At 42.9% G+C, this 17,711-nt stretch overlaps 1 protein-coding gene across 1 annotated transcript in view; it reads left to right on the forward strand.

Moving 5' to 3' along the window:
- LOC146859201 (uncharacterized) overlaps positions 1-17,482 on the forward strand; it is a 102,487-nt gene extending 85,005 nt beyond the window's left edge. The window contains exon 3 of the mRNA XM_085646945.1: positions 15,758-17,482. Within this exon, the coding sequence (XP_085503071.1) occupies positions 15,758-15,765 (8 nt within the window). The 3' untranslated portion in view covers positions 15,766-17,482. The remainder of the gene's footprint in view (positions 1-15,757) is intronic.
- Positions 17,483-17,711: the final 229 nt, after the last annotated feature.

The raw sequence follows: 17,711 nt of genomic DNA on the forward strand, positions 1-17,711 counted from the left end.
TTTAGTACCCTTCGTATGGTCCACTAGCAACTCTCCTGTTCCACAAACTTACAATAAGCATTGGGGAAGAAAATGGACTTCACTCCCACTTGCTAAATGGAAATCGTCTCTTGTGGAACAGCCACCTCCGGAGGTATCGAATCCGGTCATAGCCACTACTAATTTCGACAACTGGATCTCCAGTACTCTTGACTCAGTCCTTCCAAAGGAATCCCTGCAACTAATAAATAGACCCAAAGTCGCTCCTTGGTACTCGCCTGCCCTTAGGACTAAGAAACAACTGTGTCCCAAATTAGTGAGAGCCTGGAGAAAAGAATATTCGTACTTAAAAAAAGCGGAGTATCGAGCTGCTATAAAGCTCTACAAAAACGAAATCAAATCTGCCCAAGCACAATTTTATGAATCTAAAATCCATTTAGCTGCTAATTCCCCTAAGGAAATTTTCAAGATAGCTAAATCTCTAATCTCTCTCCCTCCCTCCGAGCGCCAGTCACCTGACGGCGCAAAAACCCGCTGTAATAATCTAGCCACTTTCTTTTCCCAGAAGATTTTATCCATCTATTCCTCATTTTCCTCAGTATGTGATGACTCGACGCCCACCACCACAATGGATTCCAATGCCGCGATCCCGGGTTTACTGGACAAATTCCCGCTCCTAGACTCCACCTTATTGGATGGCATAATCCTTAAAGTCACCTCGGGATCCCCTAACGACCCAGCACCTCCTCAGACCCTCACTAGAGCCATTGACATCATTCGTCCTGCTATTCTCGGTGTCCTTAATGCTTCCATTATCTCGAACTCTGTTCCAGCCCCTTGGAAGTGTGCGATGGTGCGGGCCTTGTTGAAAAAGCCCACCTTAGATCAAAATAATCTAGCCAACTTCCGCCCTATCTCCCTACTCCCTTGGATGAGTAAACTACTTGAGAGGCACATTAACAACATTTTAGTAGACTACCTAGAATCTAACAATCTACTAAGTGCTTCCCAGACGGGCTTCCGCCCCCAGCACGGTACCGAAACCGCTCTTATAGCAGTAACAGAAGAGACAAGAGCCATGCTGGACCAGGTAGGAAAAGCAGCCATCATTCTACTCGACCTCAGTGCCGCGTTCGACACTGTTAACCATGCCATTCTATTACATCGCTTGAAGGGCATGGACGTGTCGGGCGCGGCCCTGGAATGGCTGACCTCCTTCCTGGATGAGCGTTTTTTCCAGGTATTTGAGGGCGAGATGGTCTCTTCTAAGCAACCTCTCAGCTGTGGGGTTCCGCAGGGCTCGTCCCTGAGCCCCACCCTTTTTAATATTTATATGCAACCTCTAGCAAACATAGTTCAGCCCTTTGGTGTGCGTATTGTCACCTACGCAGACGACACCCAACTGGTGGTCTCCTTGGACCACACTGAGGGGTCGTCCAACACCTTAGGTCGATGCCTAGAGGCCGTTGCTGAGTGGATGCATTCTTCCTGTCTGAAACTTAATGGAGAGAAGACAGAGATCATGCTATTAGGCAACCCTCCTTCCTCCACACTGGCTTCCATTTGGCCTACATGTCTTGGCTCTCCCCCCCTCCCCAAACCCCAGATAAAGAGCCTTGGTGTCTGGCTTGACAGTGCACTAGATTTCTCGGTTCAAGCTAACAAAACTGCCTCCACCTGTGTAGGGCTAATGAAAATGCTTCGCAAAGTCCTTCCTCTACTTCCTTTTCAGGCCAGGAGAATTATGATCCAGGCTCTGATCCTCTCCCCCCTTGATTACGGGAATGCTTTATACTTGGGTGCTCCCGCAACAGTGATCAATAGGCTCCAAGTTACCCAAAACTGTGCCGCCCGACTTTTGTTTAACATCCCCCGCTGGCAGTCAGCCAAGAAAGCTCAGAAAGGAGCTGCACTGGCTTCCGATGGCTGCCAGAGCCCAGTTTAAGGCCATGTGCATTGTGCACAAATCTTTTAATCAAACTGGCCCTGCCATTCTGTCTCCCTTTGTGGTGCCCTACGTCCCTTCTAGATCCCTCCGTTCCGGTTCACTGCACCTAGCAACTATAACAAAGGTCACAAAAGCTCGATGGGGTGGCCGTTCCTTCTCTCACACTGCTGCCAGACTTTGGAACTCCCTTCCCCAGGACATGAGACAGATCAACAATCGGCTGGCATTTAGGAAAGCCCTAAAAACGCATTTGTTCGCCAAAACGTGTTAACGCTCTTGGAGCCGTCATAGGACTCTGCTTAAAGCGCGACGAGGCCTCCGGGCAGTTACGAGCTATATAAATATAATTTTTCATTTCATTTCACATGCCCTTACTCCACTTTAATCAAGCAATCACAGACCACACTTGCGACTTGCAAAAAGTTTACGTCTTCCGCTGCAATTCACAGGACGATTGCAAGACACTAAAGGCTGGCACCTGGGAGCCCATATTTCCTTTCTTCCAATCCCCCACTGAAAACCCTAGTTATTCTGCATCTTATTCCTTGAAATTGTCGCCAGGAGCTTTCCCTAGTATTCCATCAGATAGGGAATCCAAAAGTATTTAACAACAAGCGAAAAATACCATTTCAGCATTGCCCTCAAGTAGCTAAACGCCACTTGTCTCATTGAACGTTATGTGCACGCCCTCTGGGTCTACCTAACCTTCTGAATCATTTGTAAATCTACTTTTTGGAGCTAATATGGGATGGACAAGCTGTAGCGAAATAAGCGATCAAGTCGGCCTGGGCACTGCAGACTCTGTTGCCAGGGCTATGGGGGTGACCATTTCTTTGCGTCGCAATGCATGCCTGACGAGTTCCGTTTTCTTTCACGATGTTCGGACAACACTCATGGGCCTGGCGTTTGATGGTTCTCGTCTCTTTGGGGCAAAAGTTGACTCCACTTTAGAAAAGTTCAGGGAAAGTAAGACAGCAGCAATATTCCTGGGACTTTAGAGACAGCAGAGAGATTACCACCAGTTCAAGAGATTTAATGTCTTCTCAAGAGATTTTTCCTTTTGTGGCCATCAGCAGTAATCCTTCCATTAGCAACAACAGCAGGCAAACACACTGTACAAACAATATAGATGACAGGGCAGGGGAAACACTGGAACCTTACTGTTCCCTTCCCTCTCCTCTTCCTTAGCCACTGCAAGGATGCAGCCCTGATTCCCAATTGTCAGATGTAGGTAGCTGGCTATGTATATACTATACCAAAGTGAGGTTTAGTGTGCCCAGAGTCCAGTGGAACCCAAAAGGTAGTCAGAGGTAAAGTAGAAAGCACCTCGCTCTCTCTTTGTGGTAGTGTGGTTGTGCAGTAAGGCTTTATCAGAGGACAGTGTTAAGGATTTGTTGCACACACTCAGTCAGCACTAGGGCGACCGGGTGCAGAGTCCCAATGTTATGCAATGGGGGCTAGAGGGCCTCCGGTTGGTGGCTGCTGACGAGCAGACCACTGGGTTGTGGGAGCAAAGCTCCTGGACTTACGCTTAGGGCAAATGGGGGTTTAGGCCAGCACAAAAGATGCACCCTCAGTGGCACTGGGGCGGCCATGTGCAGAGTGCTGTTTTGGCATCGGAAGCCCTGTAGCTTTCAATGGGGAGTCTCCCGTTTGCAAAAGCCCTGCAGGCTCTGGGACAAAGGTTTTCCGTGTGCGGCCACCACTTAGAGAGGTAAGTTGGGATTTTGGGGGTTGGTTAGGCACCGTCAATTGAACCACCCAAGGCCGGGGGCGTCGGATGCAGGGGTGCCTTTTAGGGTTGGATCTTCTTACCAGCTCCTGGTCGCGGTTTGGGGGACCTTCCGGTTTCAGGCTGCAGGCGTCGGCTGGAGGCTTGAGGCAGGTCAGGGGTCGCCGGATCTTGGGTAAGGATCGCCGGGGGGACTTCCTCTTGGTGTTGGGCCACTCGAACTCAGGCTGTGGGCTTCAGGTGCAGAGTGGTGCAGACCTGCGGATCCTTGCAGAACTGGAGTCTGTTGTTTGAACAAATCCGGTGTTCACGGGAGGCAGAGTTTTTGGTATTGAAGGCAGGTAGGTCCTCCGGGTTTGTCGAGGTTGCTGGCTGCAGGACACACCATGATTTTGCTGGAGCAGGTTCGAGGTGGGGAAAGGCCGGTAGGGCTGGGGCCAAGTCAGTGGGCGTCCTCCTCTTGTTAGCTTTGGCATGGCTGTACGGTCCTTCCTCTTCTTTTCTTCTGCAGGTATACTTTTGTAATCCTGTGTGGCCACTCTGATCTCCAGGGCATGGTTCTGTGGTTGAGTATAGGTATCCTTCCACTACAGCTTCTCTAGTCTTCAGGACATAGTCCTGTGGTCCAGTAAGGTATACTCTTGTAACCCTCTGTGGTCCCTCTGATCTCCAGGACGTGGTTCTGTGGTCGAGTATGGGTATCGTCCAGCTGCGGCCCATCTGATCCTTAGGACTCAGGTACATGGTTAAGTATGGATACCCGCCTGCTGTAGTCCCTCTGATCTCCATCACACAATTCTATGGTTGAGTATGGGAATCCTCCATGTGCGACCAATCTAATCTCAAGAACTCAGTTCTGTACTCAAGCAGGAGTACCCTCACTGTGGCACTTCGGAGCTTGAGGTCCTAGTTCTGTAGTTGAGTAAGGTATAATTTCATGGAGCTCCTTTGATCTTCAGGACCCAGGTCTATGGTTCAGTATGGGTATCCACCAGCCGTATCCCTCTGATCTCCATCATACAATTCTATGGTCAAGTATGGGTATCCTCCAGCTGTGACTCATCAGATTTTAAGAACTCACTTCTGTGGTCAAGTAAAATTATCCTTCAGCTGTGCTTCCTCTGATTTCAGGTCACTATTCTAAGGTTGATCACGATTATCCTCCTGCAATGGCACCTCTAATCTCCAGGTCTTATTTTTATGGTTAAGTGTAGGTATACGCCAGCTGTCAAGCATCTAATCTCCAGGTCTCAGTTTTATGGTCCAGTAAAGGGTTTTCTCCAGATGTGGCCCCTCTGAACTTCAGGCTCACTTCTATGTTCCATAGTTTGCAGATTTTACCCAGTGGGCAGGAAATTATTCTTATGACAGATAGTGGATAACTGGATGAACAGCACCCACTTAAAGGTAAACCCAGACAAAACCGAGCTGATCCTGCTAGGAAGTGCTCGAAATCGCTCGAGCTCACACTACTGACCACCTGAGCTGGGCTCTCCCCAACCCCATCCTCCTCAGCTGAGAGCTTCGGGGTCATAACCAACTGCGACCTAGCCATAAAGTCCCAGATTGGAACAGCAGTCTCTACCCGTTTCTTTCGTTTGCGGAAGATAAGGAAAATCAGCAGACTTCTTACTAGGGCAGCACTGGTGCAGGCAGTTCTAGCTCTGGTCATTTCTCACATAGACTACGCTAACTCACTGTACTTTGGTCTGCAGCTATATCTAGTCAAAAGACTGCAATTTGTGCAGAACCAGGCCGCAAGACTGATTTTTCATCAGCCCAGATTGCAACTTATGAGGAAGCTACATTGGCTCCCCATATCATAACGCTGTGCCTTCCAAATTGGGTGCCTCATTTTCAAATCCTTGCATGCCATTTGCCCAGAATTGGTCTCATACCCACCCACAATCTGCACATGAACCTTCTGGTCACATCGTCCTATAAATCGAATCGGCTAGGCAGTAGCAGATTTGCGGTGCTAGCCCCCCGTTTCTGGAATGCCTTGCCCCTTGACATCAGATCCTGTACTACTGACCTGCCAAGATTCAGGAAACTCCTTAAGACACAGCTGTTCACTCAGGCATATGAGTAACTCACCAGGACTCAGGCTACTCCTATATATAGAGCCAAGAAACCAACTGGTGTCCGTGCACTCTACAAATAATTTTGAAATAACATAACATAGTGCACGGTCTTAAATACCAAAGTGATTTGCTAATCCTTGTTCAGGTGGAAAGTTATCTGTCAGTCGCATTCTTCTAATATGTTTCATCTGTGTTCCGTCTGATTTTTGGGATACAGTTCTGTGGCCAAGTCTACATATCCACTAGGCGCAAATAGTAGGGGAATGGTAGCCATGCCCACAAGCTCTCTAGCCAACAAACTTATTTGTAAACATCCAAGTAGATGTTACATTTAAATAATTGTGGAGTGTGTTGTCTCCAAACTTAATCTAAGTGTCTGATTAAGAGTTCGGTGGACTCTTGTCTGCCTTTCTATAAGTACGTTTTATCATATGGCACTTGTAATAAGGTGGTAAGAGTATCCATCACATGCAAAACTTGCATGCTAAAAAGTCTGCATTTCTGATATATATTTATTCCTGCAGATTCCTCAGCTAATGATGCTCCAGAGGCACCAGACTGGATCCAGGACAGTTGAAATAGCTCCCCTGCACTGTTATGTGAGACTACGACCACAACTCTACATCGGGGACTCCACGCACATGACATCATGGAGTCATTTATGATAACACCCTGTGCTCCAGTCTCAGTTAATTTTCCTTCACATGCTATGGCATGGATCCGGAGCTGCGCTCAATTCTATTCTTTCTAAAATGTTTATTTTGTAGTTTTTTTATGACCACATTTCACCAAATAGAAGGCCAGGTTGTCATAAATCCTGTTCTAGCCACTTTAGAAGTTCCACTTCAGACCCCTGCAATACTAACTGTTGGGGACTGGACCCTGCGCATGCCTCTAGAACCACTTCCACTTGTGGCTTCTTGCCTTTGATGTCTGTCAAAGAGCTACAGGGAAAATTTTTCCCATCCAGAAGAGATGATGAAAATCGAAGTCTTCTTCTTGTCAGGTCACATTCATATGGACTGAAGTGGCTTCCTCAAGCCCAAGGAAGTCCTACCGTTCCAAGTTTAAGATATGTCGAACAGAGCACTCATCTTCATATCAACATTGCTCCTGGTTGGGAGCCAGATCTTCACAACATTGTCATTTGTAATACTTTGGTGGACATGGCCTCAACATGGTCCTTTGTACTATGTAATACTTTGGGGGGCATGAGCCCAAAGTCAATTCCTGGCTCATTCTGGCTAATTGTTTGGCAGTGCTGGATTCCCTTCCAGCTACTTCCAGCCTCTGACACTAACCCACTCAAGTGGCAGGTTTCATCTAGGCTTTGATCGATATGTTCTGCCCCTCTCGGGCTTCGTCTTGTGCGCCTTCCAGTCCCAACACAACTGCATGTTTGGCTCTGCTGCTACTTGTGATGCTTTTTCTATTCTGGCAGTCACTCATTCACTGCCGAAGGCTCACCTTTGTTTCAGCATTGATACCAATGCCAACATTGTCTACAGCACTTGCTTGTATGCTGTTTTGAGCATTTTCTGGGTAGGACTGGAATTGGACACCAGGAAGGACCTCCCAGGGGCCTTGCTCAGGTTTTTATCAAGGACTTTCTTGTCCAGAAGTTCAGTAGTGGGCAGACCGATTTACTCTTCTTCAGTACTGTGAATAGGCCTCTCTTTGAGACTCCAGATTCCTACTGACTTTAATGTTTCTTCTGAGAATATATATAAAAAGAAATTCCTTCACCAGTGGAAGGTGTATCCCAGTATGCACTCTATTAAAACTTCAAACTTTAATGAATTTTTCACGAATGTCTGTATTCAATAAACTGTTTATTCTCACAGTCTTCGATTCTTTATATTGCCTTTACGAATGTTGATAATTTTCACATTTTGAGTTTTTTAACTTCTTCATATACATGAACTTCAATTTTTTTCGGTATGAGTATTTGGGTTACAGGGTTAAATCCCAATGCATTTCGGGGTCTTCCCTTCGTCAGGGGATACTCCCTATAAACAAAATTTACCGTGGGTTAGTGATGTCAGAGCCAGAATGTAACGAAAACGATGGACGTTTAAAAGAAATATCGGAGGTGACTGATGACGTGAATTATAACGCCCGAAATATCTTAAATAGTTTAAGTAACATGGTGAGTGTCTTGGTGAGCGAGATTGATTAACATCCATGGTGGCCAGAATAATATGAAAAATAATCACGAGAATCAAGAGGACGTGTGGGGTGGAACTCTAAAAAGTGCCGGTAACTAGTTCTAACCGTGTCATGCAATTTAGAACGTGCGCGATATCTAATACGTCGACGTGCCTGTGAGGGTGATTCTTACGTCTATAAAACAGTGTGATGTTTGAAAATTCTAAAGTGCGAAGTCCCAATACTAATATATAACGCTGCAGTGCATACCTGATTAAACCCGTCTCTCGGTCATGGTGATCCCGCGTTCCAAGACCGCAGGAATCGGCAGTGATAATCGTGTGCCCCGGAAGTGAATAAACGCATGCGAGAAAAGCTCGTGATAAATATAGAAGAAAGACTCGATACGAGCCTAATGATGTCAACGTAAGTTGAAAAAATAAATAAAGCTATTGATGTGATGGCTCAAAAAAGTTATTGAATGGAACAGAAAAATAAAACTGTGAAAAATGAAACAGTAAAATCAAGAATAATGCTGCCAAAGATGCATTGTAAAACTGAATCAATTCAACATGCTGTACGAGTTGCAAGCCTGCACATGGATAATATAGTGACTTAAGTTCACGAATCACAAGTAACAATTATATTCCACCCGGTCATTCAGACCCTTCGGGTGTAGCGAGTCCAATTTGAAAATCCAATAAAGTTCTCTTTGTAAAAGAAATTTTTTGTTGTCTCTGCCGTTTTGTAATGCAATCTGTTCCAAAATGAGAAACCGGAGTTGGCTGATATTATGCGATAATCTGTTGAAGTGTGTAGCGATAACCGATTTAGGATTATTGGTTCTTATATTACTTTTGTGCTCTGTCAAACGGGTTTTCATTTTTCGTTCCGTTTTGCCCACGTAGGAAAGCCCGCATGGACACTTTAGTAGATACACAACAAAATTGGAATCACAAGTTGCTGTGACGTGCAATTTGATGGGAGTACCTTGCGTTGGATGGGTTAATGTAGTGCCTTTGATAATGTTGTTACAGCTGCCACAATTCAAACATGGAATAGTCCCCTTGTGTGTGTCTTCTCTGATTTCTTTTTTGTGTTTCAACATCTGTTGTAGGTTTTTTGTGCGTTGGTATGCGAATATGGGCATATGATTAAAAATGCCATTGAATTCTGTTTCCGCTTGTAACATTGGCCAATATTTTTTTATTGTGTGTTTGATTTTTTGACTTCTGGTTGAATATTTTGATACGAACACATTTCGGTCCTGCTGTACTTCCAACTTCTTCATCTTGAGTAATTCTTGTCTGTTTTTTTTGTTTACTCTTTCATTGGCGTGATGTAATACAGAGTCTGGATATGCTCTTTGTTTAAATTTTGTCATCATCCTGTCTTTGTTTTCCTGATACAGGTCTTCAGTCGATGATATTCTTTTAATCCTCAGTAATTGAGAGTATGGTAAATGTTGTTTAAGACTCATTTGGTGAAAGCTTGAAAAATGTAAAAAGTTGTTTCTGTCTGTATTTTTAGTATGAACTGAAGTTATCAGTTTCTGATCCATTATCATTACTTCCAAGTCTAGAAAAAATATTTTTTGTTTGTCAATGGCATGTGTAAATTGGATACGGTCATCTACCGTGTTCAATTCTTGTATAGCATTCAGTAATTTAGTTTCTTCGCCCTTCCAAATGAGAAAGATGTCATCAATGTATCTGATGAATAGAATTGCGTTGTCCGTCCATTGTTTGTGTGAAAGGATGTGGGTGAGTTCAAAATGATGCATGAATAAATTTGCATACGCTGGCGCAGCGCAATTTCCCATTGATGTTCCGTTCAATTGTGTGTTAAATTGCTAGCAATTTAACTACCAATGAGAAAACAGCAATTTCTAAACTCGCCAATAATCAGACAATCACATGTTGCAAAGCTGACAAAGGAGGAGCACTAGTAATATTGGACACATCATTTTACATAAATAGCGTGGAGCTACATGTTTCAGATACCAATGTATACATGCAATTACTTTCGGATCCTACTTCATCTTTCAAACAAGTCCTGGCATCTATCATTGACAAGGCTTTAACATCAGGAACCATCAATGAAAGAGATAAAAAATTCCTCATCAAGCAAAACCCAAGTATACCTTATCTGTACATGATACCAAAAATTCATAAAAACTTAAACCATCCTCCATTCAGACCAATAGTGAGCACTCGAAATTCCATTCATGAACCAATTGGCAAATACATAGATCGACACCTTCAACCAATCGTAAGACAAATGACCACATATGTTCAGGATACCACAGATTTCCTCATAAAGCTTGATAAAATTGAGTTGACAGAAAATATTGAGTACATTCTATGTACCATGGACGTACAATCATTATATACCTCAATCCCCCACAACTTGGGACTTGAAGCACTGGAATATTTTCTTTTAAGGAACGATAAGGAGAGCAACCTCAATGTTTTCCTAATGGAGCTAATGCACTTTACGCTGTACCACAGCTATTTCACTTGGAAAGATCAATTTTACACACAATTGAACGGAACATCAATGGGAAATTGCGCTGCGCCAGTGTATGCAAATTTATTCATGCATCATTTTGAACTCACCCACATCCTTTCACACAAACAATGGACGGACAACGCAATTCTATTCATCAGATACATTGATGACATCTTTCTCATTTGGAAGGGCGAAGAAACTAAATTACTGAATGCTATACAAGAATTGAACACGGTAGATGACCGTATCCAATTTACACATGCCATTGACAAACAAAAAATATCTTTTCTAGACGTGGAAGTAATGATAATGGATCAGAAACTGATAACTTCAGTTCATACTAAAAATACAGACAGAAACAACTTTTTACATTTTTCAAGCTTTCACCAAATGAGTCTTAAACAACATTTACCATACTCTCAATTACTGAGGATTAAAAGAATATCATCGACTGAAGACCTGTATCAGGAAAACAAAGACAGGATGAGGACAAAATTTAAACAAAGAGCATATCCAGACTCTGTATTACATCACGCCAATGAAAGAGTAAACAAAAAAAACAGACAAGAATTACTCAAGATGAAGAAGTTGGAAGTACAGCAGGACCGAAATGTGTTCGTATCAAAATATTCAACCAGAAGTCAAAAAATCAAACACACAATAAAAAAATATTGGCCAATGTTACAAGCGGAAACAGAATTCAATGGCATTTTTAATCAAATGCCCATATTCGCATACCAACGCACAAAAAACCTACAACAGATGTTGAAACACAAAAAAGAAATCAGAGAAGACACACACAAGGGGACTATTCCATGTTTGAATTGTGGCAGCTGTAACAACATTATCAAAGGCACTACATTAACCCATCCAACGCAAGGTACTCCCATCAAATTGCACGTCACAGCAACTTGCGATTCCAATTTTGTTGTGTATCTACTAAAGTGTCCATGCGGGCTTTCCTACGTGGGCAAAACGGAACGAAAAATGAAAACCCGTTTGACAGAGCACAAAAGTAATATAAGAACCAATAATCCTAAATCGGTTATCGCTACACACTTCAACAGATTATCGCATAATATCAGCCAACTCCGGTTTCTCATTTTGGAACAGATTGCATTACAAAACGGCAGAGACAACAAAAAATTTCTTTTACAAAGAGAACTTTATTGGATTTTCAAATTGGACTCGCTACACCCGAAGGGTCTGAATGACCGGGTGGAATATAATTGTTACTTGTGATTCGTGAACTTAAGTCACTATATTATCCATGTGCAGGCTTGCAACTCGTACAGCATGTTGAATTGATTCAGTTTTACAATGCATCTTTGGCAGCATTATTCTTGATTTTACTGATTCATTTTTCACTGTTTTATTTTTCTGTTCCATTCAATAACTTTTTTGAGCTTTATTTATTTTTTCAACTTACGTTGACATCATTAGGCTCATATCGAGTCTTTCTTCTATATTTATCACGAGCTTTTCTCGCATGCGTTTATTCACTTCCGGGGCACACGATTATCACCGCCGATTCCTGCGGTCTTGGAACGCGGGATCACCATGACCGAGAGACGGGTTTAATCAGGTATGCACTGCAGCGTTATATATTAGTATTGGGACTTCGCACTTTAGAATTTTCAAACATCACACTGTTTTATAGACGTAAGAATCACCCGCACAGGCACGTCGATGTATTAGATATCGCGCACGTTTTAAATTGCATGACACGGTTAGAACTAGTTACTGGCACTTTTTAGAGTTCCACCCCACACGTCCTCTTGATTCTCGTGATTATTTTTCATATTATTCTGGCCACCATGGATGTTAATCAATCACGCTCACCAAGTTACTTAAACTATTTAAGATATTTCGGGCGTTATAATTCACGTCATCAGTCACCTCCGATATTTCTTTTAAACGTCCATCGTATTCGTTACATTCTGGCTCTGACATCACTAACCCACGGTAAATTTTGTTTATAGGGAGTATCCCCTGACGAAGGGAAGACCCCGAAATGCATTGGGATTTAACCCTGTAACCCAAATACTCATACCGAAAAAAATTGAAGTTCATGTATATGAAGAAGTTAAAAAACTAAAAATGTGAAAATTATCAACATTCGTAAAGGCAATATAAAGAATCGAAGACTGTGAGAATAAACAGTTTATTGAATACAGACATTCGTGAAAAATGTATTAAAGTTTGAAGTTTTAATAGAGTGCATACTGGGATACACCTTCCACTGGTGAAGGAATTTCTTTTTATTCATACGTGACATCCCTCTTGATCTAGGGATAAGATCCCATAGCACCCAAGACACGTTGAAAGGAATACATGCGTGTTTAAAGTTGAACGAAGGAGTGCGACCGATTCACAATTTTATTTTCTTCTGAGAATATCCCTGATGGCAACCTGGTAGTACTCCTGGAGGAGTTTCTGTCTTTTAAGAAGCTCTTCGGCAATGAGGTAAAGTCACTAGAACTGCCTTTGACAGTTAATAAGATTGACAAACACTTTCTCTGTCTATGGTTGTCTGTCTGAACAGGAATTAATGGAGACTCCTTTCCCTCATCTCTGTCTGAGAAAGAGTTTCAGTGGATGGAGTTGATTGGGAGGAAGTTGTTTTCTTCAGGGGGCCTGGCTTTTTGTACCTACTTTTTGTATCCTATTAGAATGCTATTGCCATGCTCTTTGGATGTTAGCATAGATCATGGTTCACCCTCCATGTTATGAGATACTTTCCTGAAGTTGTTCAAGGTGGCTTTAGGTGGTAGGCAGCCTGCTAAGTCTCGTTTTCACACACCATAGACTTGGTGGCAAGGTCTGAGGACTATTCTATGGACTTTATTAGTCATGATTGATTGCAGTCAATTAAGCTTCATGGAGATGTTCAGGCACATGTGATGGGTACAACCTTTGTAGGTTCTCGCCTTTTTGCGATCAGACCCTTCTAGTTTTAGATGACATAGGTAAGCATTGTCAGTACATATGTCCTGGTCATCAGCCATCTATGATCAAACAAAATGGACAAGTTTCATGACTCAAAGCAAACTTTTTTTGCTGTCATTGTTGAAAACAACGTGAAAGGAGAGAAAAAGCACAACTGCTGTGTAAGAAACCCCTCACCCACCTACCTGGTAGGTGGCATGCTTCATCATCGGGGCCCAACTGGATTGTCTAGCACAATCCAGTTGTGCTACAACGCCTGAGATACAGCGGAGCAGGGTTTTGAGCAGTAAGTGAAGTGCTATGTGTGAAGTGATTTAAGAGTTAAAAAAGTCTCTGGGAGATGCCCTATGAAAAACTTTAATTATAAGGGTCCCAGGACTAATGTAAAAAAGAGTTTATTAGCGGGATACGTTATAGGAATGTTATTTTCCTTATATCCCTAGTAACTGAGGTCAACTAGTTTCAGCCTTCTTGATGGTTCTAGAGGCTTTCGTCAGGACCAACCAAAATTAATAAAAAATGATTTTGATGAGTGGCCGTAAAAGTAATGTATAGGCCACGTGTAAATATCAGCACACACCCTAAAGTGTGCTGTGAGTGTAGTGATATGGTACTCACAGTAACTCCGTTCGAGATTACTTGAGTATAGAGGTTGTTATGCCTCTGGACATGGAACGCCGTAAGATTCTCCGCTTGCCAGTTTGTAAGGGAGGACAGGTCCGAAATACCTAGGGCGGCGTTCGGTTCCGCTTGTTCAGCCAACTGGATTGTGCTAGACAATCCAGTTGGGCCCCGATGATGAAGCATGCCACCTACCAGGTAGGTGGGTGAGGGGTTTCTTACACAGCAGTTGTGCTTTTTCTCTCCTTTCACGTTGTTTTAAACAATGACAGCAAAAAAAGTTTGCTTTGAGTCATGAAACTTGTCCATTTTGTTTGATCATATTGTTCAGGGGAAGAGGACAAGTTTTTCTTTTTCCTCGCTCTCTTTTTGTTCTTATTCATCAGCCATCTATCCCTGCATGTGAATGCAAGAGACATTGAGCCATCAAGGGATCACAAGAGCAGAAGAAGCAGTTTTCTTCACATTTCCAAACCCCTCCAATCATACTATTTATTGCATCACCATAGTGGATAGGTGTGTGAGGAGAAAGAGGCTTCTTCTCCTGAAAGTGTACCTGTACTAACTGTCTGGACATTTCACCTTACAGGGGTTCATCTCCATTTTCGTTGTCCTTTGGCCAAACTATTTTCTTTCCTGTCTGTCTGCTGCTGTTTCAGACTGACCAAGCACAGAACGTTAGCTGTTAATGTCTACTATGGAGTAAACCTTTAAGGCATGGTTCTTCCTTGTGTAGTCTTCTCCTCAGACCCTCCTCCTGTGGGTTTACTGCTTTGGTATTGATTTGTCAGGAGAGTAGTCTGCAAATGGAAGAATCCATCAAAAGGGTAGGTTAATTACTTTCGGTAACAGTGCTTCTAGTGGATACTCTATCTACCTTAATATTCCTTGATGACCACCTCCCTGTTCTTAGAAGGATTGAACTGTGCCGGGCAGTGACATACAATGTTCCTTGTAGATATGGCTGGGGAAGTACAGTTGGAGTTGTGGCGCCACTTACCAGCACAGGGTAGCAATTTCAACTTTTCCCGATCCATTCTGAAACCTTTAGCGATTTATCAGGTAAGCAATCTGCAGGTAGGTAGAGAATCTTATCAGAAACATTGTTATTAAGGGTAAGTAGCTTAGGACTCGATTTAATTGACAGTAAGCGGACTGCCATTTCACCATAGGGACAGAGTAAATTATGGAGAGGCTGCCCACCGAATTTATAAATGACCGCCAAGCAGGCGGTCGTTTATAAAATCATTGACAGACACCACCGTGACTGCAGTTCCTGGCAATGCATATTAGTCTGTGCTACAGGCTGCAGCAGCAGGGCGAAGCCCTGTAGCACGCAGTAGTCATTCTTTCTTTTCAAAAAGAAAATACCAAAACAGGATTTTCTTTTGGAAAATAAGTATAATGTTCCTCTCACCATGGGAGTCTTCTCCCATCGCGGGTGGAGCATTATAACGATTTTACTGTAACTGACTACCTGTTCGTCTATCCGACGACCCTTACTCCACAGGGCTCTTGGAGAAGTTTGGCCATGGCAGACACATTCTCCGCCATGTCCAAACTGAAGCACTGCCCATATTTAAATCAGCCGGGCGGACCTTCATATTACCAGTATATATACTCCATTGCAACGGAGTATACATACCATATAATAGATAAATCGAGCCCTCATACTTAGTGAATTAAAAAGCAGAGTAAACCCCTTGGCTTCTTGTGGTTATATGAAATCATATTGTATTCCCCCACTGTTCATTGTATTTATCGAATATATCTGTTTTCTTATAGTTGAATAGAACTGGCAGCAACCAGAGTTCCCGTCGGAGTTTTGAAGGACACTTCAGCGCACCTCACAATACAGGTCCTGGCCATGAAGCAGAAGATGGCTGCATTCAGCAGATGAACATGGAACTAAGAACAAAGGATCATGGGGGCAATTGCACTTTGACTTTGTTGGGCAGGGCATGTTGGGTCTTTTATTCATGTGTGATTAAATGATGCAGTACTAAAGCACTGCAAAGTACCTTCTGCAGGGTTGCCTGGTGTAACATGATATTTTTGAAAAATGCTTAAAAGTGCATCCTGCAGGGTGGCCTGGGTTTGTTATTTCTGGAAATTGTTTTAAAATACTTTATGTTAGGATAGCATGGAGTATGTAGAACTTATGAACATTTCTTCAAAGCAATTACGGTTAGTGTGTCTATGGGAAAGTATTGCTTATGTAGATTGCTTCAAGAGTACTTCCATAAGGGTGCCCCGTGTTTCTGTATTATTTATGAAAACATCTTGAAATTACTTTCTGCAGTAGGGCCGAGTTTATTTGCTTATTATTTCTGGAAATTGCTTCAAAGTACCACCCATTAGTGTGCGCTGGAGAATGTAGTACTTATGGAAACCTATTCAAAGTACTTTCTGCAGAGTGTCCAGTGGTTAAGTATTATAACACAAAACTCCTTCAAAGTACTTCCTACAGGGTGCCTAGTGATTACGTGTTGTAACAAGAAACTGCTTCAAAGTGCTCCCTGCCGAGTGTCCAGTGGTTACACATTATATCAAGAAACCGCTTCAAAGTATTTCCTGTAAGGTGGCCTGCGGTTATGTATTGTAACAAGAAACTGCTTCAAAGTACTTCCTGGAGGGTCCACTGGTTACGGATTATATCAAGAAACTGCTTCAAAGTGCTCCCTGCCGGGTGTCCAGTGGTTACACATTATATCAAGAAACCGCTTCAAAGTATTTCCTGTAAGGTGGCCTGGGGTTATATATTGTAACAAGAAACTGCTTCACAGTACTTCCTGCAGGGTCCAGTGGTTACTAATATTACAAAAAAACTCTTCACAGTACTTCCTGCAGGGTCCAGTGGTTACGTATTATATCAAGAAACCATTTCAAAGCACTTTCTGCAGGGTCTAGTAGTTACGTATTATATCAAGAAACCATTTCAAAGCACTTCCTGCAGGGTCCAGAGGTTAATTATTATGCCAAGAAAGCGCTTCAAAGTGCTTCCTGCAGGGTCCAGTGGCTATGTATATTATATCAAGAAACGGTTTCAAAGTACTTCCTGCAGGGCCCAGGGGTTACATATCATAAAAATAAATCACTTCAAAGTATACTTTCTGGAGGCTCCAGTGGTTACTGACTATATCATGAAATCCCTTCTAAGTAGATCCTGTTAGGTGGCCTAGGGCTACCTATTCGTTATGGATAACACTTCAAAGTACTTCCAGTAGGGTTTCTTAGGGTTACGTATTATTTATGGAAACCACTTGAAAGTGCTTCCTGCAGGGGAGGTCATGGGGTTATTTATTATTTATCAAAATAACTTTAAAGTAATTCCTGGAGAAAGAAAAGGTCTGGAGGTGCCTATTTATTTATATAACAGCAAACCACCTAAGGTTAATTTGAAAGAAAACTAAAATAATGTCAATAGGGCGACTTAGACCGAGAGCAGAGAATGGAAAGTACATGGATTGGCGATTGAATAAGTCAGGGCTTACAAATATCTAGGCATTGTATTTGATGACAGAGTGTTGTTTAACCCCTTCCATGCCCATGACGGAACGGTTCCGTCATGAGCATCGGTTGAGCTGTGCTCATGACGGAACCGTTCCGTCATGGCCCCGCCCGCGCTCGAACCCTTCAGCACCGCGGGGGAATCCGCGCAGCGCTGAAGGGGTTAAGGGCCATTTTAAAATGTTAAGGGCTAAAACTGCTTCTCTCATCTTTGCTTTTAGAACCTTGC

The sequence above is a fragment of the Triturus cristatus genome, chromosome 3_2, assembly GCF_964204655.1.
Source record: "Triturus cristatus chromosome 3_2, aTriCri1.1, whole genome shotgun sequence".
Taxonomy (NCBI): domain Eukaryota; kingdom Metazoa; phylum Chordata; class Amphibia; order Caudata; family Salamandridae; genus Triturus; species Triturus cristatus.